Source organism: Gouania willdenowi, chromosome 2 (genome assembly GCF_900634775.1).
Source record: "Gouania willdenowi chromosome 2, fGouWil2.1, whole genome shotgun sequence".
Taxonomy (NCBI): Eukaryota; Metazoa; Chordata; class Actinopteri; order Blenniiformes; family Gobiesocidae; genus Gouania; species Gouania willdenowi.
In genome coordinates this window covers 70688-85104 of record NC_041045.1, presented here as the reverse complement: position 1 = coordinate 85104, position 14417 = coordinate 70688, and the positions used below count along the sequence as shown (strand labels likewise).

General features: G+C 36.9%; 1 protein-coding gene across 1 annotated transcript in view; it reads left to right on the top strand.

Annotated features, from left to right (window-relative positions):
- LOC114478921 (uncharacterized) overlaps positions 1–14417 on the top strand; it is a 46928-nt gene that overhangs the window by 21450 nt on the left and 11061 nt on the right. The window contains exons 2-9 of the mRNA XM_028472282.1: positions 1589–1647; positions 1762–1849; positions 4233–4247; positions 5678–5763; positions 8760–8901; positions 9490–9499; positions 11231–11355; positions 12102–12126. Coding sequence (XP_028328083.1) covers positions 1589–1647; positions 1762–1849; positions 4233–4247; positions 5678–5763; positions 8760–8901; positions 9490–9499; positions 11231–11355; positions 12102–12126 — 550 coding nt within the window. The remainder of the gene's footprint in view (positions 1–1588; positions 1648–1761; positions 1850–4232; positions 4248–5677; positions 5764–8759; positions 8902–9489; positions 9500–11230; positions 11356–12101; positions 12127–14417) is intronic.

Below are 14417 nucleotides of genomic sequence, written 5' to 3'. Positions count from 1 at the left end.
TGATGTAATTTTTTTCTTTTTTGTTTCCTTTAATATAATCAGGGATACAATGTTATGCAGAGGTGTACTTCTAACAATTTTATAGACACATAATATTATTTATAGTCACGGCAGAGATTGTGGAGACGCAAAATATTTTCATCTATCTCGGGGGGCGTGACAGAAAATAATTGAGGAGCACTACCCTAACCCCTAACGCTACTCCTACCTAACCCCTAACCCGAACCCCTATCCCCTAACCCCTAACCCTACTCCTACCTAACCCCACGAGATCCCTCCAAACTCAAAAAAGACTCTACGTGCCAAGTTTCACGCTGATTAAACAAACCCCAAAGAGGAATTTGAAAAAGTAGGTTTTTGATATGTAGTGACTTACAAAGAGCAATGTGCTGTAGGAGTGGGCGTGGCCTATGTCAGAAGATGCGACTCTATGTAGGGAACATGTGGATATGAATTTTATGAAGATGTGAATTAAACTGTGAAAGTTAAAGGCCAAAATGTTTTGCAATTATAGCACCACCTAGTGGTGCAATTTTTGGTATGGGTGGTCTGTAGGTCTTCTATATCTACCCTGTAAATTTCACTGCCCTCAACTTAATAATTCAGAAGAAATAAATGTTTATTTATGTGATATGATGTAATAAGCCACGCCCACTTTGACCAATCGTGAATAACTTAGAGATATCACCTCAGGAGGGACCCAAGATCATACCCTCCAAATTAGGTAACAATTGGTCTTGCCATTTAAGAGATATAAATATTCATTATTTGTAGCGCCCCCTAGTGGTCTACATCATTCAAATTTGGCGCATACCCTCACAGTCACATGACAACTAAGGATCTCAGATTTGGTGTTGTCAGCATTTATTTTGACCGAGATATTCGCAAGTTTGCATTTTTATAGCTAGCTAGAAAACTTTACTTGTTAATTATTTGCGTATAATTTACCCGAACAAACTCATTTAGTTAACTGTATATCACGTCCAACTGAAGACTCTACGTGCCAAGTTTCACGCTGATTGGACAAAACCCCAAGGAGGAGTTGGAAAAAGTAGAATTTCCAGTTTTTGCGATTTTGCTTTGAGAAAAGTTCTGGCGGGAATGGGCGTGGCCTAGCCCAGGTGATTCAGTGCTATTCAAGGAATCTGTGGATATGAAGGTTTTAAATTTGCACCAAACGGTGTGGGAGTTATTGGCCAAAACGCGTTGACCTTTGTTATAGCGCCATCTGCTGGAGGATATTTTTTAATTTTTGCGTCCCAGGTCCACTGGGGGTTTTGGACCCAACCACCAAAGGGCGCCGCCCTACCTTGCACGGTTTATTCTGCAGCACCACTTTTACCAACAGAACTATAAAAGGTAACAATAATAATAATCGGAACGATTACAATAAAGTCCCTAGGAAGCGCGTATGCTTACATACGCGCTTCCCTGGCCCCGCGGGCTTGGCCCCCTAATAAGTGAGTAAAAACCAAAAATGATAATAAATAAATAAGAGGAGAAGAAACAAATGAATTGGTTAATAAAGTGGAACATTTTCACAAACATTGTTTATCAGAGCTTTTATTCCCTGCTCTGTGTCTTGCAGACGCCTTCGTCAACAGTCAGGAGTGGACGCTGAGCCGCTCAGTGCCAGAGCTGAAAGTGGTGTGTACACACACACACACACACACACACACACACACACACACACATTAAAGAGCTAATGTGATCAATGGAAATGAATATAACCCATGAGCCAACATCCTTCTTCTCCCTCAGGGCATTGTGGGTAATCTGGCCAGCGGTAAGTCAGCCCTGGTCCACAGGTACCTGACAGGGACCTACGTCCAGGAGGAGTCTCCTGAAGGTGAGTCCAGTAAAAGTGTGTGTGGAGTTAAAATAGTAAATGTTAAAGTACAGGAATAAAGTCAATATCTGGGATGGATCTCATCATCCTCATTAGGACTTATTGACTTTTTATTTTTCATGCCAGAGATACAAGTGAACATGAGTGGTTCACATTTTAGGAAATAAAGAAACGGAAAAAATATAAACTATGTAATAGTTGCATCAATTATTCCATTAATAAAAAAACACAATTTTTCTATAAAACACATTTAAACTCTGCTTAAGCTGATTAAACTCAGAAGTGTCTCTCACGCACACACACACACAAAAGAACGTCCCTGCCATGATAAAATAAACAATGTTTCTATGATCATAGAGGACACAACAGCTCATAAATAATAATTCATATATAGGAAAAGGTGGTTTTTAATCACTTTCAGTAAAAGAAGGCGAGATGACAGTTTAGTTCTGGATTAAAAACCACAGCTTTAAAATAAATCTTTCGTTTCTCTGCATGAAACGTCTGTAATCTGCTCCTCCTAAAATCAAGTATTCAACCTTTATCCTGACACAGAACTAACAGATCAACTTAGAATGTACAAAATAAAGCAGAGTTCAATCATGCTCATTATTAATCTGATCCCAGAACAAATCCAGACTCAAACTAAACCCAAACCTGGTTTTAAATCCCAATAAGAGAAGAAAAAGCACTGATGTCTATCATATAAATGACAACTTAAAACAATTCAAATTAAATAAAGGAAAATGACGTCAAGAAATGAAAAAATAAAGTTGACCAAAGAAAAGTTTCAATAGTCAAAGTGTTTGATCTGACGTTTAACTTCAAACATGTAAAGATAATATTTCCTTATTATCCAGTCATGCTTTGATTTATTACATCTTTAAAGAGAGGCTCACATTTCATTAGTCAGCACTTACTTTTTTCAGCCGTACCTCATTTTATTATTAGACAGAGAAACAGGAGTTTATTATAGTTTTAAATACACTGCTTTAATCAGGTTAGAAATGGGCTGAAACAATAAAAACCAGGAACAAATGTAGGATCTGAATTTGAATTTTGATGTGAGTTTTCACTGAGTTAGGATCCTGTGCTTTTATTTTGAAGGGGATAAATATGTTGTTAATGTGCCATCTATCCTTCTAACAGGAGGCAGTGTCACTGTTGTACTTGAGATAAATAAAACAATACAACTAATAATACTAATTCATGAAATGAAATAGATTTATTAAAAATGATAATAAAAGTGGACAAAACCAGAAGAAAATAATAATAATAATAATCTTTTTCTTGGTCTCACATCTTTGTCATTCAATATTACACACACACACACACACACACACACACACACACACACACACTGTCAGATGTTGGAAAACCACATTTAGCTGAAAACCAGTTAAGAATGTTTAAGTTACCAGTTTAACTGGTTTAAAACCCTTTAAACCGGTTTAAAAAGGTTTGTAAAAAGGTGTTTATAATAGGTTTATTTTATTTACTGTTTAAAAAACAAACATTTTAACAATTGACTGAAAATAAAAACTGTAAATTTCAAAAGCGGCGGAACACTTTTATTTGTTAGAATGTTCTCCAAAGTGTGTGTGTGTGTGTGTTGCTAATTAACACTCCCTGACCTCAGCGTGTATTTAAAACATGTAAAGGTTTTGTCATGTGTGTCTCCGCCCTGCGTTCACCACAGGCCACATGTACAAAGGAGGGTTAATCTGCCTGTTCAGGGGGGAAATAAACCCCCATTACACCAACGCACTGATGACATCACAGGAACTGTCCCTCACATTTAGCAGCAGGACAAAAGCAAGCACACAACCAGAATTCCTCACTTCTAAAAATACACGACCGAGCAGATTCCCACGGAGGCTGATTGGGAGCGGAGTCTGTGGTTCCACCGCACATCTATTCTGAGTCTGCAGAGAACAGGAAGTGGACTAAAAACACTCCCAACTATTCCTGCTCACACTCCAAAATATGTCCCAAAACCAGTCCAACATCATAGAATCATCCAGTCCTGAAACAGCTGGAAAACCACTTCAAACTGATCCAAACAATCAGCAAAAGATCCAGTTTGTAACTAGTTATTATTATTATTATTATTGATAAAAAACAGTCAAGAACTGGTTCTAAAAATGCATCTAATAATGTCTTAAGTTTCTTTGTAAACGCAGTTAAAATGGTTTCAAAAACAGTCTAAAATCATGTGATAATCTATCCAGAAATGGTTTGTCACCTTTGGTTGGAGCTTTTATTTTGGTGGTGTAGCTGGGTTACTTCCTGCATGCTTTCCTCTGGCTGACGGTTGTTGTTGTTTCTGCTTTTCTTTCTTTCTTCTTTCTTTTTTCTCTCTGGGCTGAACTTTAAAAACTAGCCGACGTGGACGCAGGTAAGGTTCATCCATCCATCCATCCAACCAACAATCCATCCATCCATCCATCTCTGTAGTGCTGATAGCAGAGTGTTGAGTTCAGCTGTTTTCTCATAAAATATTCTTGTATAATACATATTTATGCATCATATTACTAAACTCCGCCCTCTGCCACACTTCACTGCTTAGCCCCGCCCTTTTTTTTTTTGTTGTATAATTTGTATGATCTCACACACACACACACACACACACACACACACACACTGCTTTATCTTCCTTACTGTGTGCAGAAAGACTCCTAAGCTCCACCCACTTTCTCATTAATCTGTGATTGCCGTATCTGTTTAAATCTGATCAAAGATTAAAAACTTTCATCTTAAATATAATTTATACTAATTAAATATATGATAACAATCTTTAAATATAAAATAATTCATAAAACAAAAATGTATTTATTTATTCTTCCAAATTTAATTTTATTTTGTTGACAGTTAAACATAAATATAAAATGTTAACATTTTAAGAAAATGTTGTATAATCTTTTTATAATTCCTGCATTAATTACTTTCTGCTTTTACTGCAGCAACAGTGTTGTTTTTGGTCTGAATTATGGATTTTAATTCTTCATATTCATATATTTTTTCTGTGATTGTGATTGGTCTGACGCTGCTAACTCCGCCCCCCGTCACAGGAGTCACACGTAGCCAGGCTGAAAGCACCTGGGTTAGTCCACGTGTTAATATCCTGCTTCATAGGACAGCTGCTCTGTGACAGAGAACGTTTGGTTAAGTGAAGCTAACAGAGATATCAGGATATAGTGATCCATCTTCATAGTACAGGACCGCAGTGTCGTTTTGTTTATTTTTATGTTGTTTTGTGTATTTCTGTTGTTGTTCTGTAAATTTTCTGCCATTCTGTGTATTTTGGTTGGTAATTGATTCATTAGTTATTTTTGTGTTGTTTTTTTTTATGGTCATATTGTGTAATTTTGTTGTTTTGTATATGTTTTTGTGTGTACAGTATTTTTTTGTGTGTTGTTTTGTGTATTTTATGCGACATTTGGTACATTTTTGTATTTTTGTCTGTTTTATATGTTTTTTGTCTTTTTTTGTAGTCATTGAATGTTTTATTTGGAGTAATTGTTTGACATAATTACATCTCACTACAGGTTAATACAGCAGGGATGAAAACAATAAAAATAAATTCATCCTCACATGACGTCTTTTTGTAATTAATTTGTCCTAAAGTTATTTTTCTAAAAATGTCTGTTTTCATTTAACATTTCATCATTTGTGTGTCATCGATTGTAAAGACTTAAATGTAGTGTTTGATTTTAGTTTCTTTGTAGTGAGTCACCCAATCATCGTCTCCTTTTGTCCTTTACAGATGGTCACATGGTACTCAGTCACTTCCTGTTCTAACCTTTGATCTTCTTGCTTTGTTTAAAGGCGGGCGCTTTAAGAAGGAAATTGTGGTGGACGGTCAGAGTCAACTGCTGCTCATCAGAGATGAAGGAGGCCCCCCAGAGGCTCAGGTTGGTACTGCACCAGTCCTAATATTAGCATAATGCTATTAGCATAACTATTAGTAATTAACATACAGCTGTTTAACTGGAAAGATTAAAAACCTCTTTTATTATGAAAATGTGGCCCTCTGACTAATTTTCTGCAGTCCCTGAAGTAAACATATAAAAATACACAAAAAACCTGATTATGAGCCTGAATCTACTAAATGATTCTAAAAACACACAAGCTACTGAATAAATACAAGAAATATACATAAAAGTATAATACACAGAAATATACTAGTAATAATATACACCTTATGTAAATATTTATATTATTTATACGTTTTCTCTTAATTATATCTATTTAGCCTTTATTATTGTATTGTTTATTTTATCTCCTTCATTGCATTAATGTTCTATTGTCACTTTATCTGAGCTTTAAAGTCAGTTAATCAATAAACTCCAATTTAAAAACAAAGTAATATTCTAGAAAAATAAAATATAAATTTACAAGATGACGTCACAAATACAAACTAATGATGCTTTATGGTGGCTTTTGCTGCATTATATTAGTGTAACTATTTTGTAGCACTTTTCTTAACATGATGTATTTTCTCACCTAGTTTGTGTTTACATGATGCATTTACAAGTTGGAATCTGGTATCCATGGTAACGATGACAAAGAATTGAGCATCATTATCAGTTGACCTCTGTGAAATGTACCAACCTATAGTATAGCAGTAGTATGGGGGCGTGGTCTGTTAGTAGTCCTCTGTAGAATACTGTATACTGCGCCCAATAGAGGTGAAACACAACCGCGGTGCAACAAAGTTGCAGTGGATGCGTTTTTTTTCTCTCTCGAGTCTGAATATGTGGTTTGTTTTTGGCTTGAGGCCAGATTACACCCACTGGAGGCCGCGGACGTTTGATGTGCTTGAGCAGCAGGGGCGGGTTTATGCTAATGAGGGCTGATGGAGAGGCGTGTAAAGCTGCCACTTGGTGGAGCGTGAGATAAACTCTCACAAGACTTCACTCTAGATATAGAAAATGGCCAATGAAACAGCGTTGCACAAGTTGCTCAAAGTGTTTCTTTGGTGCTAAAGGGGTTCGGAATCATTTATGAACATGTTTAAGAGTAGAAGGCAGCTAGAAAGAGATTAATAGGCCATTCCACCTGCCGCCTACGCTTCTGGACATCCTCGTTAATGGAGTACGTTTGTATTGCACTTAATGAGATGAACCGTTTGTGTACAAGTGTATGTAACGTTTAAGGAGTGCACAAGAGTTATTTTATTTAACTCCTGATTGAGTTTAAACTCAATTAAAGCTGAGACGATGTTTAACAGTGTCAGCGTCGGCACAGGGAACGTCTTTAGAAACACATTTGGTGAAACAGAAGCAGAGAAACGAGGCAAAGCAGTGAATTATTGATACGTCTAGACTCTCACATTAGACTCCACTTGGTCAGTTTGACCTACTTCTCCTCAGGATGGAGCCTGGAATCATCTGAAAACATCTGAAAGATTGTATTCACTCTTTCCTCTTCACTTTAACAACTATTGTGTGATCACACACTGATCACGTGATCACACACTGATCACGTGATCACACACTGATCACGTGATCACACACTGATCACGTGATCACACACTGATCACATGATCACACACTCATTATGTGCGTTTGATAAGTTTTTTACCACCTGTCAACGTTGATGTGTGTGCACTGTGTGCACATCTCTTAAAGTGATAGTGTACCTTTGTCATAGGGAGCCTTAGTGCTCCGCCCTGTCCCTGAAGCCCCTCCCTCTGTATATCCACAGCTTTCTCATTATTAATCTCTGATCAATAAATAAACACATTTATACCGTGTGTAAACAGAGGTGATGATACACACGTATATATTATATATTATTACTGATGGTTTAAACACATGGAGACTGATATCATTAATAATACGCTACATATTAAACATGTAATAATGATTATATCATCATTTGTATGGATTTGAAATCATATTAAAACATTTACATCATATTCTGTTTCATTTCCTTTTAAAATACCGTATTAAAGTGGTATTAAAAAAAACCCAGTATCACTATATATATGTGCTAAGATAACCAAACGTGGGACTGGTTGCTACATGCTAAGCTAACACAGACATGTGGGACTGGTTGTTACATGCTAAGCTAACACAGACATGTGGGACTGGTTGTTACATGCTAAGATAACAGACATGTGGGACTGGTTGCTACATGCTAAGATAACAGACATGTGGGACTGGTTGCTACATGCTAAGCTAACACAGACATGTGGGACTGGTTGCTACATGCTAAGATAACAGACATGTGGGACTGGTTGCTACATGCTAAGCTAACACAGACATGTGGGACTGGTTGCTATATGCTAAGCTAACACAGACATGTGGGACTGGTTGCTACATGCTAAACTAACACAGACATGTGGGACTGGTTGCTACATGCTAAGCTAACACAGACATGTGGGACTGGTTGCTACATGCTAAGCTAACACAGACATGTGGGACTGGTTGCTACATGCTAAGCTAACACAGACATGTGGGACTGGTCTCTGGTATGGCGTTTCTTCACATCTATTGTCTTCATTATGTGAAACATAAAGATTCTCTCACCTGTTAATAAACATGTTTTGAAGGAAATGAAACAGCTGCATGTTAACGTGTCTTCATGGAGGATTTGGTTCATGTTTTAAGTCTAGATCTATTCATTACATGTCTACAAAGAATGACATTAACTGCCTGTAATTCCATTCAATTCAACTTTATTTGTTTAGCGCAATTTACAACAGTCATCTCAATGCACTTGTCAAAATATGAAATTCTTAATAAGAAAGAGAAAAACAACATGATTCACATGAACAAACATTTAGTGACAGTGAGAAGAAATCTGTTAGAACCAATAGATTAACTTCTAAGTATTTATCATAAAATGTTTAGTAAAATGTTCTTAAAGAGTTAATGATGTTGTGTGTTGTTGTTTTGTGCAGTTTGCGTTGTGGGTGGACGCCGTTATCTTCGTCTTCAGTCTGGAGGATGAGATCAGCTTTCAGACGGTTTATCATTATTTCAGTCGACTCGCAAACTTCAGGAACACAGCAGATCTGCCACTGGTGCTGGTTGGAACACAGGGTACACACACACACACACACACACACACACACACACACACACACACACACAGACACACACAGAGACACACAGACACACACACACACACAGTCACACACACAGAGACACACAGTCACACGCACACAGTCACACGCACACAGACACACGCACACAGACACACACACAGAGACACACACACAGGCACACAGACACACGCACACACACACACACACAGAGACACACACACACAAAACAAACCACATGTACATGTTTGTGACATGCTTCTGCCATCTAGTGGCTGGTTTGTGAATAAACTGTGAATAACCCCATAAATTAACTAATGAATAATTCATGTATATATTGTCAGTCCTGTAGATAATATAAATATATTCCATCTTATGATGTAGATCTGTATTAACATCAGAGACACAGACAAGGTCAAAGTGATCAGAATGTCTGTTTATTATCTCATTAATTTATTCATTAACACTCATTAATTCCTGCATTAATTACTTTCTGCTTTTACTACAGCAACAGTGTTGTTTTTGGTCTGAATTATTTTAATTCTTCATATATTTTTAAAGAATTATTCCTAAATAGTGATCTAAGAGGCTCTCCAGTTTCTCTGTGATTGTGATTGGTCTGACGCTGCTAACTCCGCCCCCTGCCCCAGGACCGTGCACGTCGCTAGGCTGAAATCACCTGGTTATTTATCAAACTCATTAAAATGTCCAGGTTTCCCAGGGACCCTGAACGCATCTATGGGAACACGTTAATTAAAATAACCATAACTCTGCTAATATTTGCCCTATCAGAGAAATTCCACCAGTTTCTGAAAGCTAATAATTTGCTATTTACAGTATTTCATTACAGTAATTCCACTCACATGTGATGGAATCATAAAAGATGTCACTTTGTTTTGACAAAACCATCACACATAGAAAGAGACCAAATACTGGTAAATGTAATGAAGATGATTAAACATCCATGGAGGTTCAGAGAGGGTTTAGATAATAAAGGAACAGGTTCACAAACATTATCATGGTTTAAATAACTCACTTTATTAAAGTAAAGTAAAGTACAGTTAAACGGGATCAGTGAGATGTAGATACAGGCCAGAAGAGGGCGCCAGAGCATAGGAGGAAACTCATCCTGCTCACATTCAGTCAATAATAAATACAGTAGAAATAAACAATAAAGTCAGGTTTAAATGAAAAGGAAATTAAATAAACAATACAGGATAAAACATTTAAAGATTCTAGACTAGAGATAAAAACATTTACTGTAGTTATGAATAATCTATATCAGATTTATCATAGTGTTTGGTTTGAGGACCACAGACTGAAATAAACAGAAAATTATCATTTTGTGAGTTTTGTGGCTTTTTGTGTGTTTTTCATGTCATGGCCCTCATTTATAGAGATGTAACGATTAATCGTAAGGAAGTTAAAAATCGATTCATAGGTATCACGGTTCATATCGATTTTTTACAAATTTAATCGCATTACTTTTTTAAACAGTCTTCTCTTGTCCAAATGCTGAGGTGGCGGGCGGAATCTGCTACTACTTTCTTTCTGGCCGCCTTCTACTTTTAAACATGTTCATAAATGATTCATTACCCCTTTAGCACCGAAAGAATATCTGTTATATTACGTGAATATCTGTAAAACTCACGTTTTTCTATTAGCTCTGTCTGCTAGCATAGCATCTCTACTTCACTGCTAGAATATCTGCATGCCAACCAACCACTGGGTTACCAGCGCCCTCTGCTGGTCCTAACTAATATCTGATGTAAATACAGTGCAGACTGGTTTTTTTTTTTAAAGTCCAATTGTTAAAGCACAAAATACATTTTCAGAAAATGAACTATTATGCAGTTTTGCATTGTTTACTATAGAACCAGAATTTAAATGAATAGGCTTCTTCTTCATTGTATATTCCTTATTTATTTCATTCAAGATTTATTTTTAGTTAAATTGCATTGTTTTGAATAGTTTATCAAGGGATTCTTTTGACAATGAAAAATAAACAGAAAATAGTACAGCATTTTCTATTTTTTTCCCCCCCAAAAAATAAAGCAATATTTTTCAATCATTTGTCTACAGTCTCATTTTATAAAATAAATGGGGAGTGAATCGTTACATCCCTATTCTTTTTTCAACCTCGTGTAAATCTGGGTTCATATTGAGTCGTATTACAGGACAAACTTATGAAACAATATTTCTTTTTGAACGCAAAGAATAAAAGCCAGTGTTTTTATTTATGCTCAATGTTCAAAGCCCCCCCCCACCCCCCAGTTTGGGAACCACTGCAAACTAAAGTGTATATTTTTCACCATCAGATGCCTCAGCTCAGCCAACCCTCGAGTCATCGACGACGGCAGAGCACAGAAACTGTCCAACGACCTGAAGCGCTGCACGTACTACGAGACCTGCGCCACCTATGGGCTGAATGTGGAGCGAGTGTTTCAGGACGGTAAGAACCTGATGTTTCTTATCACTAGTATTAGGGATGTAACAACATCTAAATGTCACGGTTTGGTATAATCACAGTATTAAACCTCACAACACGATAATCTATTATCAATCAATCAATCAATCAATCAATCTTTATTGTTTATAGCGCCAAATCATAACCAATGGTATCTCAAGACAACTTTACAGTAGAGCAGTCTTAAGGACGGACTCTTCATTTTATGGATACACACATATGCATATATACGTATATACACATACATATGTATCCCACACCCCAACATGAATTCATCATGGCGGCAAGGAAAACTTCTGTTAAGCAGCAGGAACCTTGTGTGGATCCCATTCCTATGATGAACAGCCATCCCACGTTATGCTCTGTGTTGGGTGTGTGCAGAGGAAAGGGTGGAGACAGAGTTGTTGAGACTCTGTAACTCCACACTGAGGATCCACGGACCTGCAAGACAAAAGCCAGAAGGAGTAGTTTTATAGGAAATCTCACACTTTCACAGGAATGCTATCAGTTAGCAGCAGATGCTAAACAATGAAACAATGATGAGCATTAAAACATTGTGTGTTCATGGGCCACCAGTTACCCCTGTGTTAATAATGGTGTTGAAGCTCTTATTGTGAAGGGCTAGCTCTGTGTAGTAGGAGTTCCACTCATCGTCTCAGAACTCTCGTGACTTTTTGATTCATTACAGCTTGTTTTGGTCGTGACCTGTCACCAGTTGTCATGGTGACCAGATGAACAATACACCAGCAGCTCAACGTAGGTGGTGGTTCTGTTTAGAACCTGTAGAAGTGAGAGAGATGTTAAAGGTTCTATCTTTTATTAGTGCTGTAAAGCCCCCGGCTGCACAAAGCCCGTTAATAAGACGTGACGTTAATGAAGCAGATTCAGGGTTAACGGCTGTAATTACACTGAAATAAATGACATTAGCTACACACTTAATTAGCATCGTCCAGAAACACACACACACACACACACATTAGACTCTTTTCTTTGGTTATACCTGGGTACGCAATGGCACTACAGGGGGTTCTAGAGAAAGAGGAAAATAAGCCAATGAAAGCATTAAAATAATTAAAATATGGGGGTTTATCATGTTTATTTTTTATTTCAAAATGATAATTGTACTAAATATTACCAGCAACAACAAAGACCCATGAAATGATGGAAAAACATACAAAATCACTTCAAAATAACAGAAAGATACAAAACTACACTAAACACAGAATAATATAATATATTTGATTATAACGGGTTCACCAGTGTTTGGTTGTGCAGTGTGAACCTCTGTCCACTAGGGAGCAGTGCAGCAGCAGCACAAAGAGATTTCTGCCTTATTAAACTGTGTGTGTGTGTGTGTGTGTGTGTGTGTGTGTGTGTGTGTGGTCCCTAACCCCACAGGCATTTACATATTTATATTCTTATATACTAATCACACAATTATGTTTGTTTGTTTGTACCTTTTTATTCAGGAACTGTAGAAACTTCTACGTAGCAGAAATGTGTGGGTACCACCCTCTAAAGCATGGGTTCTAGTCCCTCCTAATGTCTACGTCTTAACTCAGAAACTGCTATAACTAAGCATTCTATAGGTCATAATGAGTGACTAACACCACATTTTATATCATCTCATTTCCTAAATAATGTGAAGTAACAGTATTTAGAGTCTCATTAATAGATTTTTTAATTAATAATTCATTATTGTTTATCTCCGTCCAACACATTTTCTAATCAAGATCATTTTTATCATTATTTTGTGTATTTTGTTGTCATTTGTCTGTTTTTTTTATTATTCAATATATTTTTCTCTTACTTTGTCTGTTGTTGGTATTATTTAAATGTGGTTGTTTTTATCTTGTGTTTTTGTGTATTTTGTCATGATCTCGTTTGTTTTTCTCTCATTTTGTGTGTTTTTGTTGTTGTTTTGTGAGTTGCTGATAATATTTAGTGTGATTATCATTTTTAACTGAAACACGTACCCCCATTTGAGAAACAGTGATCTAAAGTGTGTGTGTGTGTGTGTGTGTGTGTGTGTGTGTGTGTGTGTGTGTTATTGTCTCTTTGTGTTTTTCTCATCATTATCCTAAATGAATCATGTTTCTAACCCTGTTGGGGGAGTCGACACTAGCCTGCAGCTGTGTGTGTGTGTGTGTGTGTGTGTGTGTGTGTGTGTGTGTGTGTGTGTGTGTGTGTGTGTGTGTGTGTGTGTGTGTGTGTGTGTGTGTGTGTGTGTGTGTGTGTGTGTGTGTGTGTGTGTGTGTGTGTGTGTGTGTGTGTGTGTGTGTGTGTGTGTGTGCGCGCGTGTGTGTGTGTGTAGAGATAATTAAGTGCAGAGTCGTTAGGTCACATTTAGACCAGCGTTAGCAGGATTACGTCTAAAACACTTTTTGACAACATTTTTAACCAAAGATAGATCTCAGGCCAGAGGTTCTCAACCTTGGGGTTAGGACCCCATTTGGGGTCACGAGACACTGTGAGAGGGTTACCAGATGCCTTCAAGAACTGAAGACTGTTTTTTTTAAAAAGAATTTGATCCCATTTTTTCTGTAACTCCACCAAACTCACCATATTTTAACATATTTTCATCACTTTTTCTTTCCATATTTTTGCTCCTTTTAAAGTATTTTTGCTACATTTCTGACACTTCTACATCACATTTTAATGACTTTTCTACACATTTATCCACTTTCCAGACATGTTCATCACTTATAAACCATTTCTACCACTTTTACACCTAATGTCACATATATTTACCTATTATTGTCATTTTTAATCTCTTTTCACCAGATTTGATGATTATTTTTGCCAATTTAACCACATTCATCATTTGTCATGTTCATTATTTACCAGTTTAAACAGTTTTTTAAATGAGATGAATAAATAAATGTGGTTATCACAGATTGATAGAACAATAGACTTTATGGATGGATTATTCCTCCACATGACCATGTCTGTGTTCAGCTACAGTGGGGGTTAACCCTAACCTCTACTGGTGAAAGTTGTGTTCCAACTTTAACACTCGTCAGTCCATGGAGGAAGAAATCACAATT